This window comes from Pristiophorus japonicus, chromosome 15 (assembly GCF_044704955.1).
Source record: "Pristiophorus japonicus isolate sPriJap1 chromosome 15, sPriJap1.hap1, whole genome shotgun sequence".
Classification (NCBI taxonomy): domain Eukaryota; kingdom Metazoa; phylum Chordata; class Chondrichthyes; family Pristiophoridae; genus Pristiophorus; species Pristiophorus japonicus.
Genome location: NC_091991.1, coordinates 1,398,941 through 1,421,063, shown reverse-complemented (window position 1 = coordinate 1,421,063; position 22,123 = coordinate 1,398,941). Strand labels below are relative to the sequence as shown.

At 46.1% G+C, this 22,123-nt stretch overlaps 1 protein-coding gene across 3 annotated transcripts in view; it reads left to right on the top strand.

The window, feature by feature from the left end:
- The window catches only part of LOC139280553 (host cell factor 1-like), a 94,402-nt gene that overhangs the window by 43,454 nt on the left and 28,825 nt on the right, over positions 1-22,123 (top strand). For all 3 annotated transcript variants that reach the window (XM_070900039.1, XM_070900041.1, XM_070900040.1), the window contains exons 12-17: positions 1,282-1,501; positions 9,098-9,234; positions 12,551-12,701; positions 14,155-14,378; positions 16,037-16,283; positions 18,496-18,656. In XM_070900039.1, the coding sequence (XP_070756140.1) occupies positions 1,282-1,501; positions 9,098-9,234; positions 12,551-12,701; positions 14,155-14,378; positions 16,037-16,283; positions 18,496-18,656 (1,140 nt within the window). The remainder of the gene's footprint in view (positions 1-1,281; positions 1,502-9,097; positions 9,235-12,550; positions 12,702-14,154; positions 14,379-16,036; positions 16,284-18,495; positions 18,657-22,123) is intronic.

The following is a 22,123-nucleotide window of genomic DNA, read 5'->3' as shown; positions in this document are numbered from 1 at the left end:
ATAGTGTTTTAGCTTTTCGACATTTTCCAACACACATAATTCTGTAGCAGTTGAGATTAATTCCCGAGTCTGTTCTTAAATCATTTTGCTATGGCTTAAATCACTTAACTGGTGGTCATTTTAAAAATGGGATCAACAGCAATTAGGTGATTATTCTGCCCCTCCTAAGAATAAATAGTAGATTTTTTTTTAAGTCCATAAATGTACAGCCAGTGTTTAGAATTCCAAATCTTTTATGCAAAGGATCTGGAAAAAAAGCTTTCAAACATTGCATAGAACCAGAATAGAATGAATACAAGAACAAATTGGCATCAAAGTTCCCTGTGATTTCCCCCGGGCATGATCCCTTTAACTGGCTGTGCGGCCCTTTCAAATTTTTGTGCATGCGCAGTTATTTCCATTTGAAATGCTGGTGAGCGGAATGCGCGGGACCTCCAGACCTCCAGACCGCCACACGGCCGTGCAGCTTAGCGGGAATGTTGATTGGGATGCAAGGAAAATGTGTAGAGCGAGATTTGGATATATGCAGGCTCAGTGCTAGGATCGTTTATATGATATTTTACATTCCATTGGCTTGCTTCTGTGACTGCTGCTCTGTCCTGCTGCCTGCCACCCGACAGTGATTGATTGCTCAACAAACACAAACTAAAATATTACATGTTTCAATATCACAGCATAGGCACACATTGATTCTGAAAAATCCCAGTTGGCCATCCCTGCTGTTTTAAACTAGTTTGAGATTTTTTTAGTTTTTATTGCAAGAGCCATGCTGCTTTTACAGGAGGCATTTATGAATTAGATGTACATCGGATTATATGGGATATACAGCACAGAAACGGGCCAACCAGTCCATGCCGCCGTTTATGCTCCACTCGAGTCTCCTCCCGTCTATCCCCATCTAAATCTATCAGCATAACCCTCTATTCCCTTCTCCCCCATATACTTGTCCAGCCTCCCCTTAAATGCATCGATACTATTCGCCTCAACCCCTCCCTGTGGCAGCAAGTTCCACATTCTCACCACTCGCTGGGTAAAGAAGTTTCTCCTGAATTCCCCATTGGATTTATTGGTGACTATCCTATATTGATGGCCTCTAATTTATGCTTTTTCCCACAAGTGGAAACATTCTCTCTGTATATTAATGTATTTTCTTAAATATACATATCTAAGTGTTAGAAAATAATGACATTTTTTTTCTGGCATGTATCTTCCGTAGCTCTTATTTTATTTTGTTGTTTCCCTCTTGTCAAATATTTTGATTTGTTTTTAACAAATCTGAAGGCAAAGGGTCCCTTTCCTCCAGGAACTATAGTGAGACTTGTAACGGCAGCGGATGGTAAGCCCGCAACAATAATCACAACCTCGCAGGCTGGTGGAATCGGTACGAAGCAAACGATCCTGGGTCTTGGCAGCGTTTCGCCGACTGGCAACAAACCGGGAGCAACGACCATCATAAAAACCATCCCTGTATCAGCACTGATGGCTCAACCCAACGTGACAGGTACAGGAGAGTCACATCGTCATTGTCATCATAGGCAGACCCTCGGGCTCGAGGATCACTTGCTTCCACATTAAAATCAGTACTCAGGTGACTGATGAACTGATTTTAAACAATGGAAGATGCCTGTGCGTGAATTCTTTTAACTTGGGTTGGCCGTTACACACCAGCCACCACACGGGCTTGACGGAGCGAGGTCTTGGTCCAGTGGCAGGGGATCCGAGACCAGGCTCCGCCGCATGTGCCAATACACACACACACACACACACACACTCAAACATACTCCGGCCGTCCTCCTTCCCACAGGACCCCTCTCTACGTGGAATTCACAGTCCGCCATGTGAGCCTCGCTACCTCACAGCCTCGCTATTGGCTCATGCTGCGCCTTCCCTTGGTCTTGTCCACGCTGCTCCACCTCTGGGCTCCGACCTCTCCGCTCCTCCGTGCCTCGTCCGTCCTCTCCTCTCTGCTTCCGACCCTCGCCCCTCCCGCCCCCCGCTCCTTGCCCTTGCGTTGTTGATTCTGTTGCTGCGGTGGCTAGCTTGTTTTGATTTGCCTACAGCTCCAGTCTCGTGCTCCAAACTCCAGGAGGGTCACATACTCCTTGGAAAGTAAATGTCTAAATTTGGTGCAGGAACAGAGGGATCTAGGGGTACAGATACACAAATCACTAAAAGTAGCGACGCAGGTTATTAAGGCCATTTTTTAAAAAAGCAAACCAAGCACTGGGGTTTATTTCTGAAAAGCAGAGAGGTTATGTTAAACTTGTATCGAACCATGGTTAGACCACGCTTGGAGTACTGGGAACAGTTCTGGTCTGCATATTATAAAAAGGACATGGAGACACCAGAGAATGTACACAAATGGTTTACTAGAATAATGCCAGAACTGAGAAGTTATACCCATCAGGAAAGATTGAACAGGCTGGAGCTCTTTTCTCTAGAAATGAGAAGTCGGAGGGGTGACCTGATAGCTGTCTAGGATTATGAAAGGGTTTGATAGGGTAGATGCAGAGTTACGTGGTTAGACTGGAGAAGCTGGGGTTGTTCTCCTTGGGGCAGAGAAGGCTAAGAAGAGATAGAGGTGTTTAAGTAGAGTAAATAAAGAGAAACGGTTTCCAATGGATGAAGGGTCAATAACCAGAGGGCGCAGATTTAAGGTGATTGGCAAAAAAAAATAAGAGGTGGCATCAGGAAAAACGTTTAATATAAGGAGTGGTTAGGATTTGGAACACCCTGCCTGAGGGTGGTGGGTACAGATTCAATAGTAGCCTTCAAAAGGGAATTGGATAAATACTTAATGGAAAAAAATTGAGGAGATATGAGGAAAGAGTGGGAGTGTCCAAACTGGATTGCTCTTCTAAACAGTTAGCGGAGATTCATTGGGCTGGAAGACCTCCTTTTTAAAAATTAATTCATGGGATGTGGGCGTCGCTGGCAAGACCAGCATTTATTGCCCTCGAGAAGGTGGTGGTGAGCCGCCTTCTTGAACCGCTGCAGTCCGTGTGGTGAAGGTGCTCCCACAGTGCTGTTAGGGAGGGAGTTCCAGGATTGTGACCCAGCGACGATGAAGGAACGGCCGATATATTTCCAAGTCAGGATGGTGTGTGACTGGGAGGGGAACGTGGAGGTGGTGGTGTTCCCATGCACCTGCTGCCCTTGTCCTTCTAGGTGGTAGAGGTCGCGGGTTTGGGAGGTGCTGACGAAGAAGCCTTGGCGAGTTGCTGCAGTGCATCTTGGAGATGGTACACATTGCAGCCAGGGGGCGCCGGTGGTGGAGGGAGTGAATGTTGAAGGTGGTGGATGGGGTCAAGCGGCTGCTTTGTCCTGGATGGTGTCGTGTTGTTGGAGCTGCACTCATCCAGGCAAGTGGAGAGTATTCCATCACATTCCTGACATAGGCCTTGTCGATGGTGGAAGGGCTTTGGGGAGTCAGATGAGACACTTGCTGCAGAATACCCAGCCTCTGACCTGCTCTTGTTGCCACAGTATTTATGTGGCTGGTTCAGTTAAGTTTCTGATCAATGGTGACCCCCAGGATGTCGGTGGGGGATTCGGCGATGGTAATGCCGTTGACCATCGAGGGTTGATGGTTAGACTCTCGCTTGTTGGAGATGGTCATTGCTTGTGTGGCATGAATGTTACTTGCCATTTATCAGCCCAAGCCTGAATGTTGTCCAGGTCTTGCTGCATGCGCCATTATCTGAGGAGTTGCGACTGGAACTGAACGTAATGCAATTATCAGCAAACATCCCCACTTCTGACCTTATGATGGAGGGAAGGTCATTGATGAACAGCTGAAGATGGTTGGGCCGAGGACACTGCCCTGAGGAACTCCTGCAGCGATGTCCTGGGGCTGGGATGATTGACCTCCAACCACCACAACCATTTTCCTTTGTGCTGGGTATGACTCCAGCCAGTGAAGAGTTTTCCCCCTGATTCCCATTGACTTCAGTTTTACTAGAGCTCCTTGATGCCACACTCTGTCAAATGCTGCCTTGATGTCATGGGCAATCACTCTTGCCTCACCTCGGGAATTCAGCTCTTTTGTGCATGTTTGGGCCAAGGCTGTAATGAGGACTGTAGCCGAGTGGTCCTGGCGGGACCCAATCTGGGCCTCGGTGAGCAGCTTATTGGTGGTGCCGCTTGATAGCACTGTCGACAACACCTTCCATCACTTTACTGATGATCCTTCTTTGCTGTACTATTCTATGATTTGCATTGCTTCCACATGTAAACCCTGTTAAAGTAAGGAAAGCACAGGAATCATCATAATTAGAGCAGGAGTAGGCCATTTGGCCCCTCGTGCCTACTCCACTATTCAGTAAGATCACGGCTAATATTCTACCTCAACTCCATTTTCCTGCACTATCCCCATAATCCCTTGATTCCCTTAATATTCAAAAATCTATCGATCTCTGTCTTGAATATACTCAATGACTGAGCCTCCACAGACCTCTGGGGCAGAGAATTCCAAAGATTTACAACCTTCTGAGTGAAGAAGTTTCTCCTCATCTCAGTCCTAAATGGCTGACCCCTTATCCTGAGACTGTGACCCCTGGTTCTAGACTCCCCAGCCCGGGGGAAACATCCTCCCTGCATCTACCCTGTCAAACCCTGTAAGAATTGTGTATTTTTGAATGAGACCATCTAAACTCGAGAGTATAGGCCTAGTCTACTCAATCTCTCCTCATAGGACAATCCCCCAGGAATCAGTCTGGTGAACCTTCGTTGCACTCCCTCTGGCAAGTATATCCTTCCTTGGGTAAGGAGACCAAAACTGTACACAATACTCTCACCAGGGCCCTATATAATTGCAATAAGACATTTTTACTCTTGTACTCAAATCCTCTTGTAATACAGGCCAATATACCAGTTGCTTTCTTAATTACTTGCTGTACCTGCATGTTAACTTTGTGATTCGTGTACAAGGTCCCTCTGAACACCAACATTTCCCAATTCCTGTTTTTAAAAAAAGTACTCTGTTTTTCTGTTTTCCCTACCAAAGTGGATAACTTCACTTTTCTCCACATTATATTCAATTTGCCATGTTCTTGCCCATTCACTTAGACTGTCTATATCCCCTTTGGATCCTCCTCACGACTTACATTCCTACCTCGTTTTGTATCATCAGCAAACTTGCATATATTACATTTGGTCCTCTCACCCAAATCATTGATATAGATTGTGAATAGCTGAGGCCCCAGCACTGATCCTTGCGCTACCTCACTAGTTACAGCCTGCCAACCCCGTTTATTCCTACACTGTTTTCTGTCCGTTAACCAATCCTCAATCCATGCTAATATATTACCCCCAATCCCATCAGCCCAATATTATTTAATAAGCTCTTGTGTGACACCTTATCGACTGCCTTCTGAAAATCCAAATACAGGTACAGCGTCGAAGATCCGGAATCCAGACTCTGGGACGATCGGTGGCAGGGTCGTCTGGAATCTGTAAAATGTTCCAGAATACGAACCTGACGACCCTGCTGACCTCGAGCCCCGCCGCTCTCAGGCTTCGCCTGGCCCTCGCTGCCCTTACCTCGAGCCCCACCGCTCTCTGGTCTCGCCTCACCGCCGCTGCCCTTACCTCGAGCCCCACCGCTTTCTGGTCTCACCTCGCCCTCGCTCGCCTCGAGCCCCACCGCTCTCTGGTCTCACCTCGCCCTCGCTCGCCTCGAGCCCCACCGCTCTCTGGTCTCGCCTCGCCCTCGCTCGCCTCGAACCCCACCGCTCTCTGGTCTCACCTCGCCCTCGCTCGCCTCGAGCCCCACCGCTCTCTGGTCTCACCTCGCCCTCGCTCGCCTCGAGCCCCACCGCTCTCTGGTCTCACCTCGCCCCCGCTCGCCTCGAGCCCCACCGCTCTCTGGTCTCACCTCGCCCCCGCTCGCCTCGAGCCCCACCGCTCTCTGGTCTCACCTCGCCCCCGCTCGCCTCGAGCCCCACCGCTCTCTGGTCTCACCTCGCCCCCGCTCGCCTCGAGCCCCACCGCTCTCTGGTCTCGCCTCGCCCTCGCTCGCCTCGAGCCCCACCGCTCTCTGGTCTCGCCTCGCCCTCGCTCGCTTCACCGCCGCTGCTCTTATCTCGGGGCCCCACCGCTCTCTGGTCTCGCCTCACCCTCGCTCGCCTCGGAGCCCCGCCGCTCTCTGGTCTCGCCTCGCCCTCGCTCGCCTCACCGCCGCTGCCCTTATCTCGGGGCCCCGCCGCTCTCTGGTCTCGCCTCGCCCCCGCTGCCCTTATCTCGGGGCCCCACCGCTCTCTGGTCTCGCCTCGCCCCCGCTGCCCTTATCTTGGGGCCCCACCGCTCTCTGGTCTCGCCTCGCCCTCGCTCGCCTCACCGCCGCTGCCCTTACCTCGGGGTCTTGCTGGCCGGCCCGATAACCTCTTCGGCGGGGTCCGCCCAAACACCACCTCGGTGGGGCCCTGCCCGATGCTAATAGCACCTCGGCGGGGCTGGCTGGGCCGAACACCACCTCGGCGGGGCCCTGCCCGACGCTAATAGCACCTCGGCGGGGCTGGCTGGGCCGAACACCACCTCGGCGGGAATTACCTCCCCCCACCCCTTCAGACATTCTGAAATCCGGAAATACCCAAACCTGGGCTCACGTTTGTGGATTCATGATGTCCAAGCAAATCGAAAGCCCGGAATCCGCAACCGCCTTTGTCCCGAGGGTTCCGGATTTTAGGCGCTGCATCTGTACACCACATCCGCTGGTTCCCCATTATCTATTCTGCTAGTTACAATCTCAAAAAAAACTAACATTTGTCAACCCCGATTTCCCTTTCCTAAATCCGTGTTGACTCTGCCCAGTCCTATTATTATTTTCTAAGTGCCCTGTTACCACGTCCTTAATAGATTCTAGCATTTTCCCTACTACTGATGTCAAGCTAACCGGTCTGTAGTTCCCCATTTTCTCTCTCCTTTCTTAAATACCGGGGTTACATTTGCTATTTCCAATCCAAGGGAACCTTTCTAGAATCTATGGAATTTTGGAAGATAACCAATGCATCCATTATTGCTATAGCCACCTCTTTCAAAACCTTGGTCCAGGGGATTTATTGGCTTTCAGTCCTGAAAGCTGCATATCATCCAGCTTTAGGCTATTGCAAGAGGATTCCCTAGCAATAGAGTCATTGCACAGAATCTATTTGGTGGTTCTTTTTTTATTGGTTGTCTCCAAATAGGCCTTTTCCAGGGTATTTCCCATTGCATATTTGTTAGTTCATAAAGAAGGAGGGACTGGCGTTTAACTGGACTGGCAACAATATGCAAGTCTAGTTTTGCTATTGTAAAGCAAATATGCTTCAAGGGAATCCCTATTCTATCATGATCCCAGGACGACATCTCCATTGAAATGGCTGCTCTTAACGTCCCGTGAGGAGAAGCCTTGTAAATGGAGTATAGGGTTGATATAGGGATAAGTGTACATCAATTACCACGATTATCTCTCTGCTAAAGTTAGCTTTTCAGACCAGGTAAAAGCTCTTGTGACTAGATATGTGTGAACATGAATATCAGACTGTTGTACAAATAACTATTGCTCTGGGACTGATGACCGATGGACTGAAAGTACTATGATCTATTGTGAAGTATGGTGGTGAATTTTCAATGACTCTGCTCCCAACAAGGAGTCTCACTGGGGATCATTGTGCAATAGTGTAAAACCACGCCTCTAGGTTTTTGAACTGGTGTGCTTTTCACTGTTGACCGTGTAGTTTTAACCATTATGATACAGCAATCGGCAAACAGGCTAAACCACCATCCACTGAGCAGTTTTGCGGTTGATGGCAGCTGCGTTTCTAAAAGTCTACAGATGCTTCAAGCCATTGATTTAAAAATGGTGAATTCATTTGATGCACTACATCTTGTCAAGTGGTTTATTTCCACAATCCGGTTGGAATATTTCAAGTACAGAAGGGCAGAAGAAAGTGTAAATCAGTTGCAGAACCAGCCGTTGTTTTTTTGCTGAACTGTTCCCTTATTCCATTCTTGTAATGAAATGAAGGCCTGGAATTTTTCGTCTCGTCCTTGTGCAGAAATTACACTGAAATTTATGTCAGCTTCTGCCAGGACCTTAATGCTGAAATTCCCTGTGGATCTCATTTGCCTCTGACAGAAATTGGCATCAATCAAATGCAAATACAGCGCCGCCATTAGGGGTAATAGAGAGAAACTTTCCGCCGGTGAGTCTAGGACAAGGGAACTTGACCTTAAAATCAGAGCCACGCCGTTGAGGAGGGAAGTTGGGAAGCACCATTCATGCAAAGGATGGAAAAAATATGGAACTCTCTCCCTCAAAAAGCAGCTGATGCTAACTCCATTCATAATTTTGAATCTGATTGGTAGAATTTTATTGACCAAGGATATTGAGGGATATGGAGTTAGGATACAGATCATTGTTTGCGTAAATCCAGGAAACACGTATGAGCTGATCTTTCACACGAGGTGGAGCTACGTAAATGAGCAGCAGATGGTTTCAGCGGACGCTTATCAATTGCTGTAAACAGTCGAGGAAATTCTCATGTAGCGATGTTTCCGTGCAAAACTGGCATAAATCATTTATGTGCAAATTTCCTCAGAAAAACAACTGGCGCAACGCCACTCTCCAAATGTTTGACGAAACATTCCAGGCCAAGATTTGGCCAAAGGAACTTTGCGCCTAAAAACACGGGAAATAATTCATAATCAATGGTTGGTTGTGTTTTTTAGCTGCATCTTGATATACAAAAACCGTATTTACTGAGTGACCTAGTGGTGAGCTGCTGGTAGAGTTGAGGCCAAAATCACCTACTTGTTTTCACTGTTTGGTGTCATGACCTGTTGAGATGTGTCTTTCTGATAACCTCCTGGGTATGTGACTCCTGGGTATGTGAGTCTACTTAGTCTCAAGTAAGTGTTAGAGCTACGTGAGGAAGAAGTTTTGTGCTCAATTTTTCTGGATAAACATTCATAATAGTAAAAGAAAAGGGCTAACAAAAGGCAGCCAGTGGTCTAAAGAAAGGAATTATGCAAATATTAACATTAAATACTGCATATAAAAATTAATGTCTTGTCATTTATAAATCCTAAACGAAGTAATGTATACATTTTATTCTAGGTGTGTCTGCACCCCCTGGTATGAAATCTCCAATAACAATCATTACAACAAAAGTAGTCACATCAGGAACTGGGACTCCAGCAAAGATCATTACAGCTGTGCCAAAGTTTACCACGGGACAGCCAGGGGTGACGCAGGTAGTGTCTGTTTGATTCGATAGTGAAGCAATATTAATGTACTTTAACAAAGATAATGGTGAATACTTGGTCCCCTTCTACCCCTTCCCTGATTCTTGAAAGAATGTTAGGGATAATTCCACATTACCTGTTCCCAGCAGGACACCACACTCACGGAGTGTGAGCCTTTGAATCAAACTATAGTGTTGTAGTTCTGACCCATGCTTTCAGTGGACATGGTTCCCCACTTGGAACGCAGGATCATGGAATTTCTCCACCTTTTCCCCAAAAATATTTTGAAGGGTTTTTTTTCATTGCTAGTGAAACTGTCCCATTAATCTTCCTTAACTCTTTTTATAATCATTTTGATTTTTGAATTGGAAAATATTTTACTATATTTCATTACTTGGCAACCATAATCTCTACCATCTATTTAAATTGCAAAACATTTCATTAGAAAGCTTGGCCAAAGGGGACTAATGGGAGTGGGATAGATCCTTGAAGTACGCCAGACAAAGTCATTGGTAGTGGGACATACCTGTACTTGGCAGAAATGAGAAAGAGGAGACGGACCCAGAATAGATTGGCGGAGGTCCCTAAATGCATTGTATATTTGTTCAAGCAACAATGTGACCAAAATGACATGTAGTTAATTGTAATCGAGGAACTCCATATGGTACGTCATCCTTTCTTAATAATGTACATTTAATAATGTTCTTGGGATGTAGGCGACAGAAGCAAAGCTGTGTTTGTTGTCCATCCCTGGTGGTCGACCTTTTCCTTGAACAGCTGCAGTCCTTCTGCTCATCTTCCTCCCACGCTAGTGTTGGGTAGGGCATTCCAGGATATTGACCCAAAGGCAGTGAAGCCATCTGATGTATGTCTTGTGTCAGGAAGGCATATAACTTGGGGGTGATGGTGTTCCCAAGATCTTGCTGTTCTTGACCTCCTTGATATTGGTGGCCATCTATGTTCCCTGTTTTTAAAAAAAACATTGGCCTTGGCGTGGCCCCTTTAAGGGGCTGTTTGTGCAGCTTTTACATTGAAATGCTGCCAAGCCGGCTGCGCGGATTGCCAAGAGCAGTGCGCAGCCATGTACCTTACGGGGAACATTGGTGGCCGTGCCGTCAGCTGTCTAGGCCCTAAACTCTGGAATTCCCTCCTTAAACCTTCCCCCCCACCCCCCCCCCCCCCTTCCTTTTAAGACGTTCCTTCAAACCTAACTTTGTCCAAGCTTTTGGTCACCTGTCCTATTATCTCCTTATGTCGCTCGGTGTCAAAGCTTGTCTGAGAACACTCTCTGAAGCACCGTGGGACGTTTTACTACATTCAAGGCACTATATAAATGCAAGTTGTTTTTGTCGACAGTAGAGGTTGGAGGGCTGGGAAATACTGTCCAAGTACACTTGACGAGTTGCTGCAGTGGGCCCCACAGCTAATGCATACTGCAGCCAAAGTGTTCTGGTGATGGCGAGAGTGGATATTGTGTGCCAGTGGCAAGTGTAACGATTAAAGGCGCTGCTCTGTCCTGATGCTGTTGAGCTTCTTGAGTGTTGTTGCCATCCAGATTAGAAGTAATTATTTTTTCACAGTCCTGATTTGAGCCTTGCCGGTCATGAAGAGGTTTTGAGGGGCCAGGAAGCCTCTGTCCTGTTAGTATCGTTATGGGTGGTCTAGTTGAGCTTCTGGTCAGTGGTGACCCCGGGAGGCTGATAGTGGAAGACCTGTGGTGGTGGTGGCATTGAAGGTCAGGAGCCAATGGTGTTGGGTCTTTTCTTGTTGATCTGGCACTAATGTGGCACGTTTGCTACCTACCACTTGTCTGCCATAGCCTGGATATTGCCCAGGTCCTGCTGTAGCCTGGCACAGGCTTTTCATTATTGGAGGAGTGCTGAATGGAGCTAAGCACTGTAGAATCATGTAACTACAGACATGATGAAGAGAGTGTTTGAAGACTGGGATCTCAAATCTGGCACCGAGATAATGGTCTACAAGGCAGTAGTGATACCCATCCTCGTATATGGCTCAGAGACGTGGACCATATACAATAGACACCTCAAAGCACTGGAAAAATACCACCAGCACTGCCTCTGCCAGATCCTGCAAATCCACTAGGAGAATAGACGCACCAGCGTCAGTGTTCTTGCTCAGGCCAACATCCGCAGCATCGAAGCGCTGACCACACTCAACTTGCTTCATTGGGCGGGCCTCATCGTCCGCATGCCCGACACGAGACTCCGAAAGCAAGCGCTCTACTCTAAACTCCTGCATGGCAAGCGAGCGCCAGGTGGACAGAGGAAACGTTAAGGACACCCTCAAAGCCTCCTTGATAAAATGCAACATCCTCACCGACACCTGGGAGTCCCTGGCCAAAGACCGCCCAAAGTGGAGGAAGAGCATCCGGGAGGGCGCTGAGCACCTCGAGTCTCGTCACCAAGAGCATGCCGAAATCAATCGCAGGCAGCGGAAGGAGCGTGCGGTAAACCAGACTCCCCACCCACCCTTTCCCTCAACCACTGTCTGTCCCACCTGTGACAGAGACTGTCCCGTATTGGACTGTTCAGTCACCTGAGAACTCAAATTAGAGTGGAAGCAAGTCTTCCTCGATTCCGAGGGACTGTCCATGATAGACATAAATTCTACAGATACAAGGCAATAGTATAAAACTATTGCTTTTCTTGGTCATTATTTTATAGGATTTCCCCCATTCTAGTCTAGTCTTTTGTTCCTTTAGTGTAGTCCGCTTTCTCATAATTTAGTTCTTCCCTCCTGAAAATAAACCAAATCTTTGAGAGATTTGGCAAAACAAAACTCATTCTCGGCCTGTATAATACTGCTTTATAACTGACTGGAAGAAGGTGTGCCGTGTAGCCAGGGCAACATGGATGGATGTGTTTTATTAAATACCTTTATATAAATGTTCTCCATCCCTCTTGGCGAGGAAGCACCCGACTTCTGTCTGGGAACTGGGTATGTGATGCAGATGCAAACCGAGCTATCGTTGCATTGGACTATTCTTCATTTTCTTTGCAATTGAAATTTGATCTGACCAAAAAAAGATATCAATAGTTTATTGTATGGGTGGATAGAGTCACCATGTGGATTGATACTGAACCAAACAGACTAGTACGGTCCATATCTGTTGTCTGAGCTTGGGTTCTCTGTCATGGTGCCATTGTGGATTGCTTTAGTTGCCTCTAAGGCTAGGGAGGGATTAATTTCGCCAAGGTTCTGGCTCCTAATTGCTGTCCTGTCATCCTGCTTGGTCAGGTAATCTGATTTCCTGAATGAATAGAAAAAGCCATTATTCTTTAATTTTTGATTGTCAATTTTCTAGGTTGTTCTGAAGACACCGGGAGCACCTGGTACCATCCTGCGGACAGTTGGTGGGACTCCTGTAACAGTTAGTGGAGTCAGACTAGTTACACCTGTCACTGTGTCTTCAAGCAAACCTACAGTCACAACTTTGCTAGTGAAAGGAACCACAGGTACTTTTTTAAATAATTTGTGCTTATTTTACAGTTGAGACAGATTACACAGGTACATTTATAGTTCACTGCAATCTCCCACACTTGTAAAATGTGTAGAAATATGTTTTCTCTTTAAAATCTGCCATAGCCTCCTAAATTAATTGGTATAAAATGATTGCAGTTAAGCCTAAAAGATACTGATCTGTGTCTCGAGATGGACTGACGGAAATCGATCTAACTCTAAATAAAAACTTTTGTATATCTTGGATCATAGAAACATAGAAAATCATTGTCCTAATCTGGTTACAATCCACGTGGTCAAGTTGTTGGGACTGTAGGGCTTCACTTGGTGTAGGCTGGAAGGTAGTGCAGTAATGAGCATTCCCGTTCCCAGGCTGGCTGGAAGTCAGACACGTCAAGCATTCCTCTCCAAATTTTCATAATCAGATTCTTATCACAGACAGTTGTTACCATTTAAGTTACGAATTCTGTCTGTTTTCTCTCTGGTCACCCAGGTCTCAAAAGGCATGATGGTTGAGAAGGCAGGCAACCTCAGCCCAGGCTTCAACCAATGCTACTGAGCTAGCTAATTGGCAAAGCTGTGCCTGCGATGTGACAGTGGTGTCTGGCCTTTGCCTACTATCTACTTTCTGAGGTGCGGATGAGAGCAGAAGTTCAGTGGAGTAGGGAGATTGTGGTGAGACAGGGTTTTACAATAGTGTTGCATATTGCTCTTTCAACTTTTTGTGTTGGATCTTCCAAGCTTTTTCAATATAGTCGTAGTTTCTTTTTGCATGGCTGGAAAATGGCTCAAAAATGAATTAGTTTATCAAGTGTAACACCCACCCCCAACAGTATGTCTCAAGACCATTGTTGGATGGCACCTCTTGTGGGGGGGGGGGAGAAAAGAGAGGTTGTCCTATGAGAATGGAAGGATTGGACTATGAGGAGAGATTGAGTAGACTAGGCCTATATTCCCTAGAGTTTAGAAGAATGAGAGATGATCTCACTGAAACATAAAATTCTTAAGGGTCTTGACAGGGTAGATGCAGGGAGATTGTTTCCCCTTCGGATACTAAGGGAACCAAGGGATATAGGGATAGTGCAGGAAGGTGGAGTTGAGGTGGAAGACCAGCCATGATCTCATTGAATGGCAGAGCAAGCTCAAATGGTCGACTCCTGCTCCTATTTCTTATGTTCTTAGCTACATGCTGTTTGCAGCCTGGATCCTTGTTTTACACACAACTTTCCTCCTTTTTTTTTAAGAACAAGAGCTATGCTAAAATATGTGTACAATATGAAGGTAGAAATATTTTCTGTTCTAGTCATGCCACTTCTGCGTAGGCATGTGGATTACTGCAACTGAAATCCTGACTCGTGGCATAAAGACCAAGATGTATTCTGAACTGCTGTAGACTTCGAGTGTTTAATAGTTCTTGTAAGCTTATCTTTGCAATGTATTGCCATGTAGGTGTTACTGCATTGGGCACTGTGACTGCTCCAGCGACTACAACCCATGTTGGAGCAACTAGCCTTGCATCATCAAACTTTACAACACCAGTCACTGCTCTGGCTAGAGTAACAACACTGGCCACCCAAGGAGTTAGCACAACTATTGATCCCTCGGCTGTGGCACCAACAATACTAAAGGCTACGACAGGATTTGTGTCAACTCCTTCTATAGTTAACACCGAGGTAATTGGTTTATCTTATTGATTGTTTGTCTGTGTATTTTTCAAAATTTTATCTCATAATACTCCTGTGAACACCTTGGAATGTTTCACTTCGTTAAAGGCGCTATATAAATACAAGTTGTTGTTGTGCTAATTAAGTGAAGTTTAAGATACACCAGAATTTGATCCTAGAGTTTACGCCCCTTCGTGACCACCCTACTCCCCATCTCACTAATCTCCTCCAGCCATACATTGCCCACTCCTCAAACTTTCTATTTCTCTCACTCTGGCCTCTTGTGCAACATCTTCACCTCCTCTCACATCTCCTTTGGCGGCCGTGCATTCAGCCGCTTGGGTACCATACTCTGGAATCCATTCCTTAAACCCCTCTGTTTCTCCAACCGTGTCCTCATTTAAGACCTTCCTGAAAACCCAAGCTTTGGTCACCCTTCCTAATATCGCCTAGGCTTAGCGCTCATTTTTTCCCTAAGCTTCTGTGAAGCACCTTTGGTGTTTTTTCTACGTTTAAAGGTACAATATAAATGCAACTTTCACTGTTTTCCCCGTTCCCCAACGTATCAATTCAGAATTATTTTCCTCATCTTCAAATTCATCCATGATCTCTGCAATTTTCAACCAACACCCGTGTGAATAAATACTGCTACTCCAGCTATGCTCTACTGTCCCTCCTCCCAACATTTGAGGTAGGGTCTTTTGCCATTACACCTCCTGCACTCTGGAATTTTCTTACTCAACCTCCTTGCTTGGATTCCTTTCTCACCATCATCAAAAACCTAAAAATGTATCTACTAGGCTGCCTTCAGTCACCTCCCCTAACTTCTCTCTTACTTTCTGCTTGATGCCCTTATGTAAATCACCTCAGAATGTTTTGTTATGAAAGCAAGACTTGCATGTATATTGCGTCTTTCACGATCTCGGGACGTTCCAAAGCACTTTACAGCCAATGAAGTACTTTTGGAGTGTAGTCACTGTTGTAATGTAGAAAACACAGCAGACAATTTGCATACAGCAAGCTCCCACAAACAGCAATGTGATAATGACCAGATAATCTGTTCTGGTGATATTGATTGAGGGATAAATATTGGCCAAGGCATAGGGGATAACGCCCCTGCTCCTCTTCGAAATAGTGCCATGGGATATTTTATGTCCACCTGAGAGAGCAGATGGGACCTCGGTTTAACATCTCATTTGGAAGACTGCACCTCCGATAGTGCAGCACTCCCTCAACACTGCACTGGAGTGTCAACCTAGATTGTTATGCTCAAGCCTCTGGAGTGGAACTTGAACTGACATCCTTCTGACTCAGGCGAGAGTGCTGCCCACTGAGCCACGGCTGATGCAATGTTCTGTGAAAAATGTTATACAAGCATAATTTGTGTTGCTGTTCTGGGTGTATTTGACATTGATTGCCAGTGCCTTCCCCAGCACTACCACCCCTCATTTTGATGAAAGCAAATATTCACCAAAATGATGTCCAGAAGCACAGTAAGGTTTAGCTAAGTACATGTGTAAGAAGTTTACATTGGAAGTTCTTGATCGGTTGTAGATTATTATGGCCCTCTACATTGAAGAGTTGTTCCTGAATGATTACAGTTACACGCCTATAATGCATTCGTAGGTTAATACTTTCTTGCTGCGTGTATTTTTGTGTTTTGACAGCCCATATTTGTGATATCAGGAGAAACAGTGTCCCCTCGAGTAACTGGCTTGGTTGCACATACCAGTGAAATTCAGGTGCCAGTGGCTGTAGAACAACCCGCAACTGTAGTAGCTGTTTCAGAGAATAGCGTGCAAACCTCGGATCAACAGATACATCAAACAACAGAAGAGCCAGCCCATGAAACTACAGAGACAAATACTACAAATACAGCTACCTCCAGTACAGCAAACATGTCTCTGAATCAAAGTGAGTAGATTAAATTCCCCTTACCCTGCTTGCTTAAAACCTCTCGCATCTCTAACCTTTTCCAGTTTTGACGATAGGTTATCGATCTGAAACGTTAACTCCATTTCTCTCTCAGCAGATGCTGGCTGACTTGCTGAGTGTTTCCAGCATTTTCTTGTTTTTATTAAACAAAAAGCAAACCAAGCACCATCTGGAGGGATAGAATTGAAAAGTAGGGAGTTTATGCTAAACCTGTGTTGAGCTGTGGTTAGACCACACTTAGTACTGTGTGCAGTTCTAGTTGCCATACAAAAGATATAAAAGGATATAAAGGCACTGGAGTGGTTGCAGAGAAGAGAAGATTTACAAGGATGATACCAGAAATGCGAGGGTATACAGGCTGGGTCTCTCTTCTCAAGTCTCTGGATTGGGACTTGCATCAACCGTGTTCTGACTCAGAGGCTAGAGTGCTACCAATTGAGCCACAGCTGGCACTATAAACATTTGCAAACATTGTTTCATTGAAATTTGCCAGCAATTTCCTAGCTCCACCTTCTCTTAGCAAACAACAATTAAACTCCGATTAACCCGAGCCTGTCTTTACATAACAACAATAGACTTTATGGCCTTACAGTTCTACCATAGCAGAAGAATATTACATTGTGCAATCCATTTCCATCCTTATAACACATGTTATCCTACTTTGCGCTTAGGCAATATTTAAACAACAATATCAACCTGCGATTATATAGCACTTTTAATATAGAGTCATCCCAAGGAGCTTCACATGTAATCAAAAAAATAGGCACTAGGCCAAATATGATATTAGGCATGACCAAAGAGGTGGGTTTTAGGGAGAGTCTTATAGGAGGAGAGAGAGTTGGAGAGGCAGATGGGTTTCAGGTAAGGAATTCCAGAACATGGGGCTTAGGTATGCTTCAGATATGATTATCAATGGTGGGACGAAAGGAGAGCACAAGGCTACAGTCAGATGAGTGGAGAGTTTTAACGATGATTATAGAGCTGGAGTAGGTCATGTAGATAGGGAGGGGCAAGACCACAAAAGGATTTAAATGTGTATGAGAATCTTACATTGGAGGCACTGGGGGGATTAGGAGCCAATTTAGATCATCGAGGACAGGGCGATGGGCAAGCAGGATTTGATGCAGGACTAATACAAGCAGCACTGTTTTGAATGAGCTGAAGTTTAGAGGGTGGAGGATGGGATGCCTGCCAGGAGACCGTTTAAATAGTCGAGTGAAATAGTTGAAACGTATAAGATTCTGAGGGGGCTTGACAGGGTAGATGCAGAGAGGAAGTTTCCTCTCGTGGTGGAATCTAGAACTAGGAGCCATACTTTCAGAATAAAGGGTCGCCCATTTAGAACGAAAATGATGAGGAATTTCTTCTCAGAGGGTGGTGAATCTTTGGAATTCTCTGCCCCAGAGAGCTGTGGAGGCTGGGTCCTTGAATATATTTAAGGTGGAGATAGACAGATTTTTGAAGTCTAGGTTTATGGGGAGCGGGCAGGGAATGGAGCTGAGGCCAAGATCAGATCAGCCATGATCTTATTGAATAGCGGAGCAGGCTCGAGGGGCCAAATAGCTTCCTCCTGCTCCTATTTCTTATGTTGTAAGTGTGGAGGGCGTTGTCTGTGTCAAAGGCTGCGGAGGTTGATGAGGATGAGATGGGATAATGCCCCACTGTCGCAGTCGCAGAGAATGTCATCTTAAATATGATGGTCGAAAGTATCTTGATTGAATGTGAAGCATTGGGATAGTGATAAATGTACGTACAACCACTGATTCCATTTTCTCACATCAATTGTGCAACTTCAGACCTCCTTGCCTGCATTTTCATAAAAATCTGTATAAGGATATCTTCCGGTGTTGCATTCGAGCATAGTTGGAGTGGGAAGAAATAAAATGAACACTGATGTGCAGTTTGGGAACACTCTAAGAAGTTGGGACAAAGTAATGAGGTTTGTTCTGTATCTTGATTCCCAAAACGGGAACAAAAGTTCAATTCCATAGTGTGCTTGTGAGCACAAAAAAAACCCAAATTTAACATGGGCTCTCCCAACATATTTAGTCTCCTGAAAGAGGTGATCAACCACAACTATAAAATATAAGCTGAGATCCATGCAAGTGCAATTGTAGGATAGTAACAGGACGATCTTCTTGCTATACCATGTCGTGCTTTGTTTATACCTATTGGGATTTGTATGTCACAGTTCAGCCACCAGACACAAGTAACAATGGTATGCCAGAAAGTGTCCACGGAGAAACGGCGACTGCAGGAACAACCAATACAGCGACCACCGTCTCGGCAGCACGCACCGGAGCAGTGACCACTGTTACACAATCCACACCAACTCCAGGCCCTTCATTGCAGGTAAGAAAAGAAGAAAATTATTGTTTTGACTGGTGCAACATTAAGCATTATTCCTTTTAACTACTTTTCATATCTTCAACATTCAAGAGGATATTTGGGGAGGCTGCACTCTCCACAAATCTACCTTGGTGTTGGAGCCCAGTCTCTGATTTACGATCCCATCCAGCAAGGCTCTGTGCTGGGAGCGGAGCTTTGCAAAATTATCCCGCATGCAGCAAGACCTGGGCAACATCCAGGCTTGGACTGATGAATAACATTCATGCCACATAAGCGACCGGCAGTGATTATCTCCAACAAGAGAGAGTCGAACCACCTCTCCATGATGTTCAATGGGATTCTACACTATCCAACATCCTGGGGGCCGTCATTGACCAGAAACTCAACTAGACCAGCCACACAAATGCTGTAGCTGCGAGAGCAGCTCGGAGGCTGGGAGTTCTGCGGCAAGTGGCTAACGTTGCTTCTTCACCAGCTACAAGGCACAAGTCAGGAGTGTGATGGAATATTCTCCACTTGCCTGGACAGGTGCAGTTGCAACAGCATTCAAGAATCTTGACATCCATGACAAAGCAGCCCACTTGATCAGCACCCCATCTGCCAATTTAAACATCTCCCTCCACCACCGGTGCACCGTGGCTGCAGAACGCACTACAGCAACTCACCAAGGTTTCATCGCAGCACCTCCCAAACCTGCGGCCTCCACCATCTAGAAGGACAAGGTGTATGGGAACACCGTTACCTCCCCTCCCAAGTCACACACCATCCTGGTGGGCATATTTAGCCACTGAGTCAAGATCCTGGAATTTGCTACCTAACCACTGGGAACATCTTCACCACCACACGGACTGCAGTGGTTCAAGAATACCCACCACCACTTTCTCGAGGGAAACTAGGGATGGGTAGTAAATGCTGGCCTTTCCAGCGACGCCCACATCCCAATATGAATTTCTTTGAACTTCACACCGGTATTTTGAACAGTATGGATGTAAACCGACCCTTCAGTTGGGAAATATCGGTGAGCCATTTAGGCAGGAGAAAATCAGCCAGGGTTCCCATTCCTGTAGGTAGATTTTAATTATCGGGCGGCTGCCTTAGGGTACCTAGGGTAGGCCCATTTTGAGTGTCAAGAGTCAATAGCATCAGGCCGGCGGTTTGCGTTTGGTAAGCAAGCACCCCGGGGCAGCCCACTGGCTCTAGGCTGATTGGTATGGGCGGGGGGGGGGCCTGGAGCACCAGCACCAGTCCAGGCAGGAGCCCGGAAGACCATTTGTGGTCCCAGCCCCACAAAGATAAACACAGGCTTTCCTGCAGTCTCCTCTCGGCTGGACCAATGAAACACCTTTCTGCAATTGGCCTATTCCAAGATAAGATTTAAATCCAGATGATTGGGTGCTGTAGCTTTAACATCCATTGTTACTCAGAACTATAACTAGAAGTTACTGCTGCTGATATAAGTGGCAAATGCTTAATATATTTGTATAAAATTCCTCTGTGCTATTTTATTGGAGGTATTAACCTATTCAAAATAAGCTCCAGACTAATGTGATTTGATCCATATACCCCTTGTATGGATCTCAATCGCTGCCCCGATGTGTTTATCATTGTTGTTGCCAAATTAAGTTAATCTAGGGGTTAAGTCATGGCAGGAGAGCTCTGACATGTGTCATGCTCCTCCTGTGCTATGTGGGAATTCAGGGACGCTTCCAGTGTCCCTGACGACTACATGTGCGGGAAGTGTATCGTGCTGCAGCTTCTGACATATCGCATTGCGGCACTGGGGTTGCGGGTGGATTCACTCTGGAGCATCCGCGATGCTGAGGATGCCGTGAATAGCATGTTTAGTGAGTTGGTCACACCGCAGGTAAAGGTTACACAGACAGATAGGGAATGGGAGACTAACAGGAAGAGCAGTGGAAGGAAGGTAGTGCAGGAGTCCCTTGCGGTCATCCCCCTCCAAAACAGATACACTGTTTTGGGTACTGTTGAGGGGGATAATTCACCAGGGGAGGGCAGCAGCAGCCAAGTCCATGGCACCATGGGTGCTCTTCTGCACAGGAGGGCAGGAAAAGGAGTGGAAGAGATATAGTGATAGGGAATTCTATTGTAAGGAGAATAGATAGACCTTTCTGCAGTCGCAATCGAGACACCAGGATCGTATGTTGCCTCCCTGGTGCAAGGGTCAAATATGTCTCGGAGCGGTTGCAGGACATTTTGGAGGGGGCGGGTGAACAGCCAGTTGTTGTGGTGCATATAGGCACCAACGATATCGGTAAAAAAAACTGGATGAGGTCCTACAATGTGAATTTAGGGAGCTAGGAGTTAAATTTAAAAGTAGGACCTCAAAGGTAGTAATCTCAGGATTGCTACCAGTGCCACGTGCTAGTCAGAGTAGGAATCGCAGACTAGCTCAGATGAATACGTGGCTTGAGGAGTGGTGCAGAAGGGAGGGATTCAAATTCCTGGGGCATTGGAACAGGTTCTGCGGAAGGTGGGACCAGTACAAACTGGACAGTCTGCACCTGGGCAGGACTGGAACCAATGTCCTAGGGAGAGTGTTTGCTAGTGCTGTTGGGGAGGGGTTAAACTAATATGGCAGGGGGATGGGAACCTCTGCAGGGAGACAGAGGGAAGTAGAATGGGGGCAGAAGTAAAAGAGAGAAAGAAAAAAAATAAAAGTAGAGGGCAGAGAAACCCAAGGCAAAAATCAAAAAGGGCCAAATTACAGCAAAATTCTAAAGGGGCAAAGTGTGTTTAAAAAGACAAGCCTGAAGGCTCTGTTTCTCAATGCGAGGAGTATTCGTAATAAGGTGGACGAATTAACTGCACAGACAGCAATGAATGAATATGATATAATTGGCATCACGGAGACATTGCTCCAGGGTGACCAAGGCTGGGAACTCGACATCCAGGGGTATTCAACATTCAGGAAGGATAGAAAGGAAAAGGAGGTGGGGTGGCGTTGCTGGTTAATGAGGAAATTAACGCAAAAGTAAGGAAGGACATTAGCTTGGATGATGTGGAATCTGTATAGGTGGAGCTGCGGAATACCAAAGGACAGAAAACGCTAGTGGGAGTTGTGTACAGACCACCAAAAAGTAGTAGTGAGGTTGGAGACAGCATCAAATAAGAAATTAGGGATGCGTGCAATAAGGGTACAGCATTTATCATAGGCAACTTTAATCTACATATAGATTGGGCTAACCAAACTGGTAGTAATACGGTGGAGGAGGATTTCCTGGAGTGTATTAGGGATGGTTTTCTAGACCAATATGTCGAGGAACCAACTCGAGGGCTGGCCATCCTAGACAGTGTGATGTGTAATGAGAAAGGACTAATTAGCAATCTTGTTGTGCGAGGCCCCTTGGGGAAGAGTGACCATAATTTGGTAGAATTCTTTATTAAGATGGAGAGGGACACAGTTAATTCAGAGACTAGGGTCCTGAACTTAAGGAAAGGTAACTTCGATG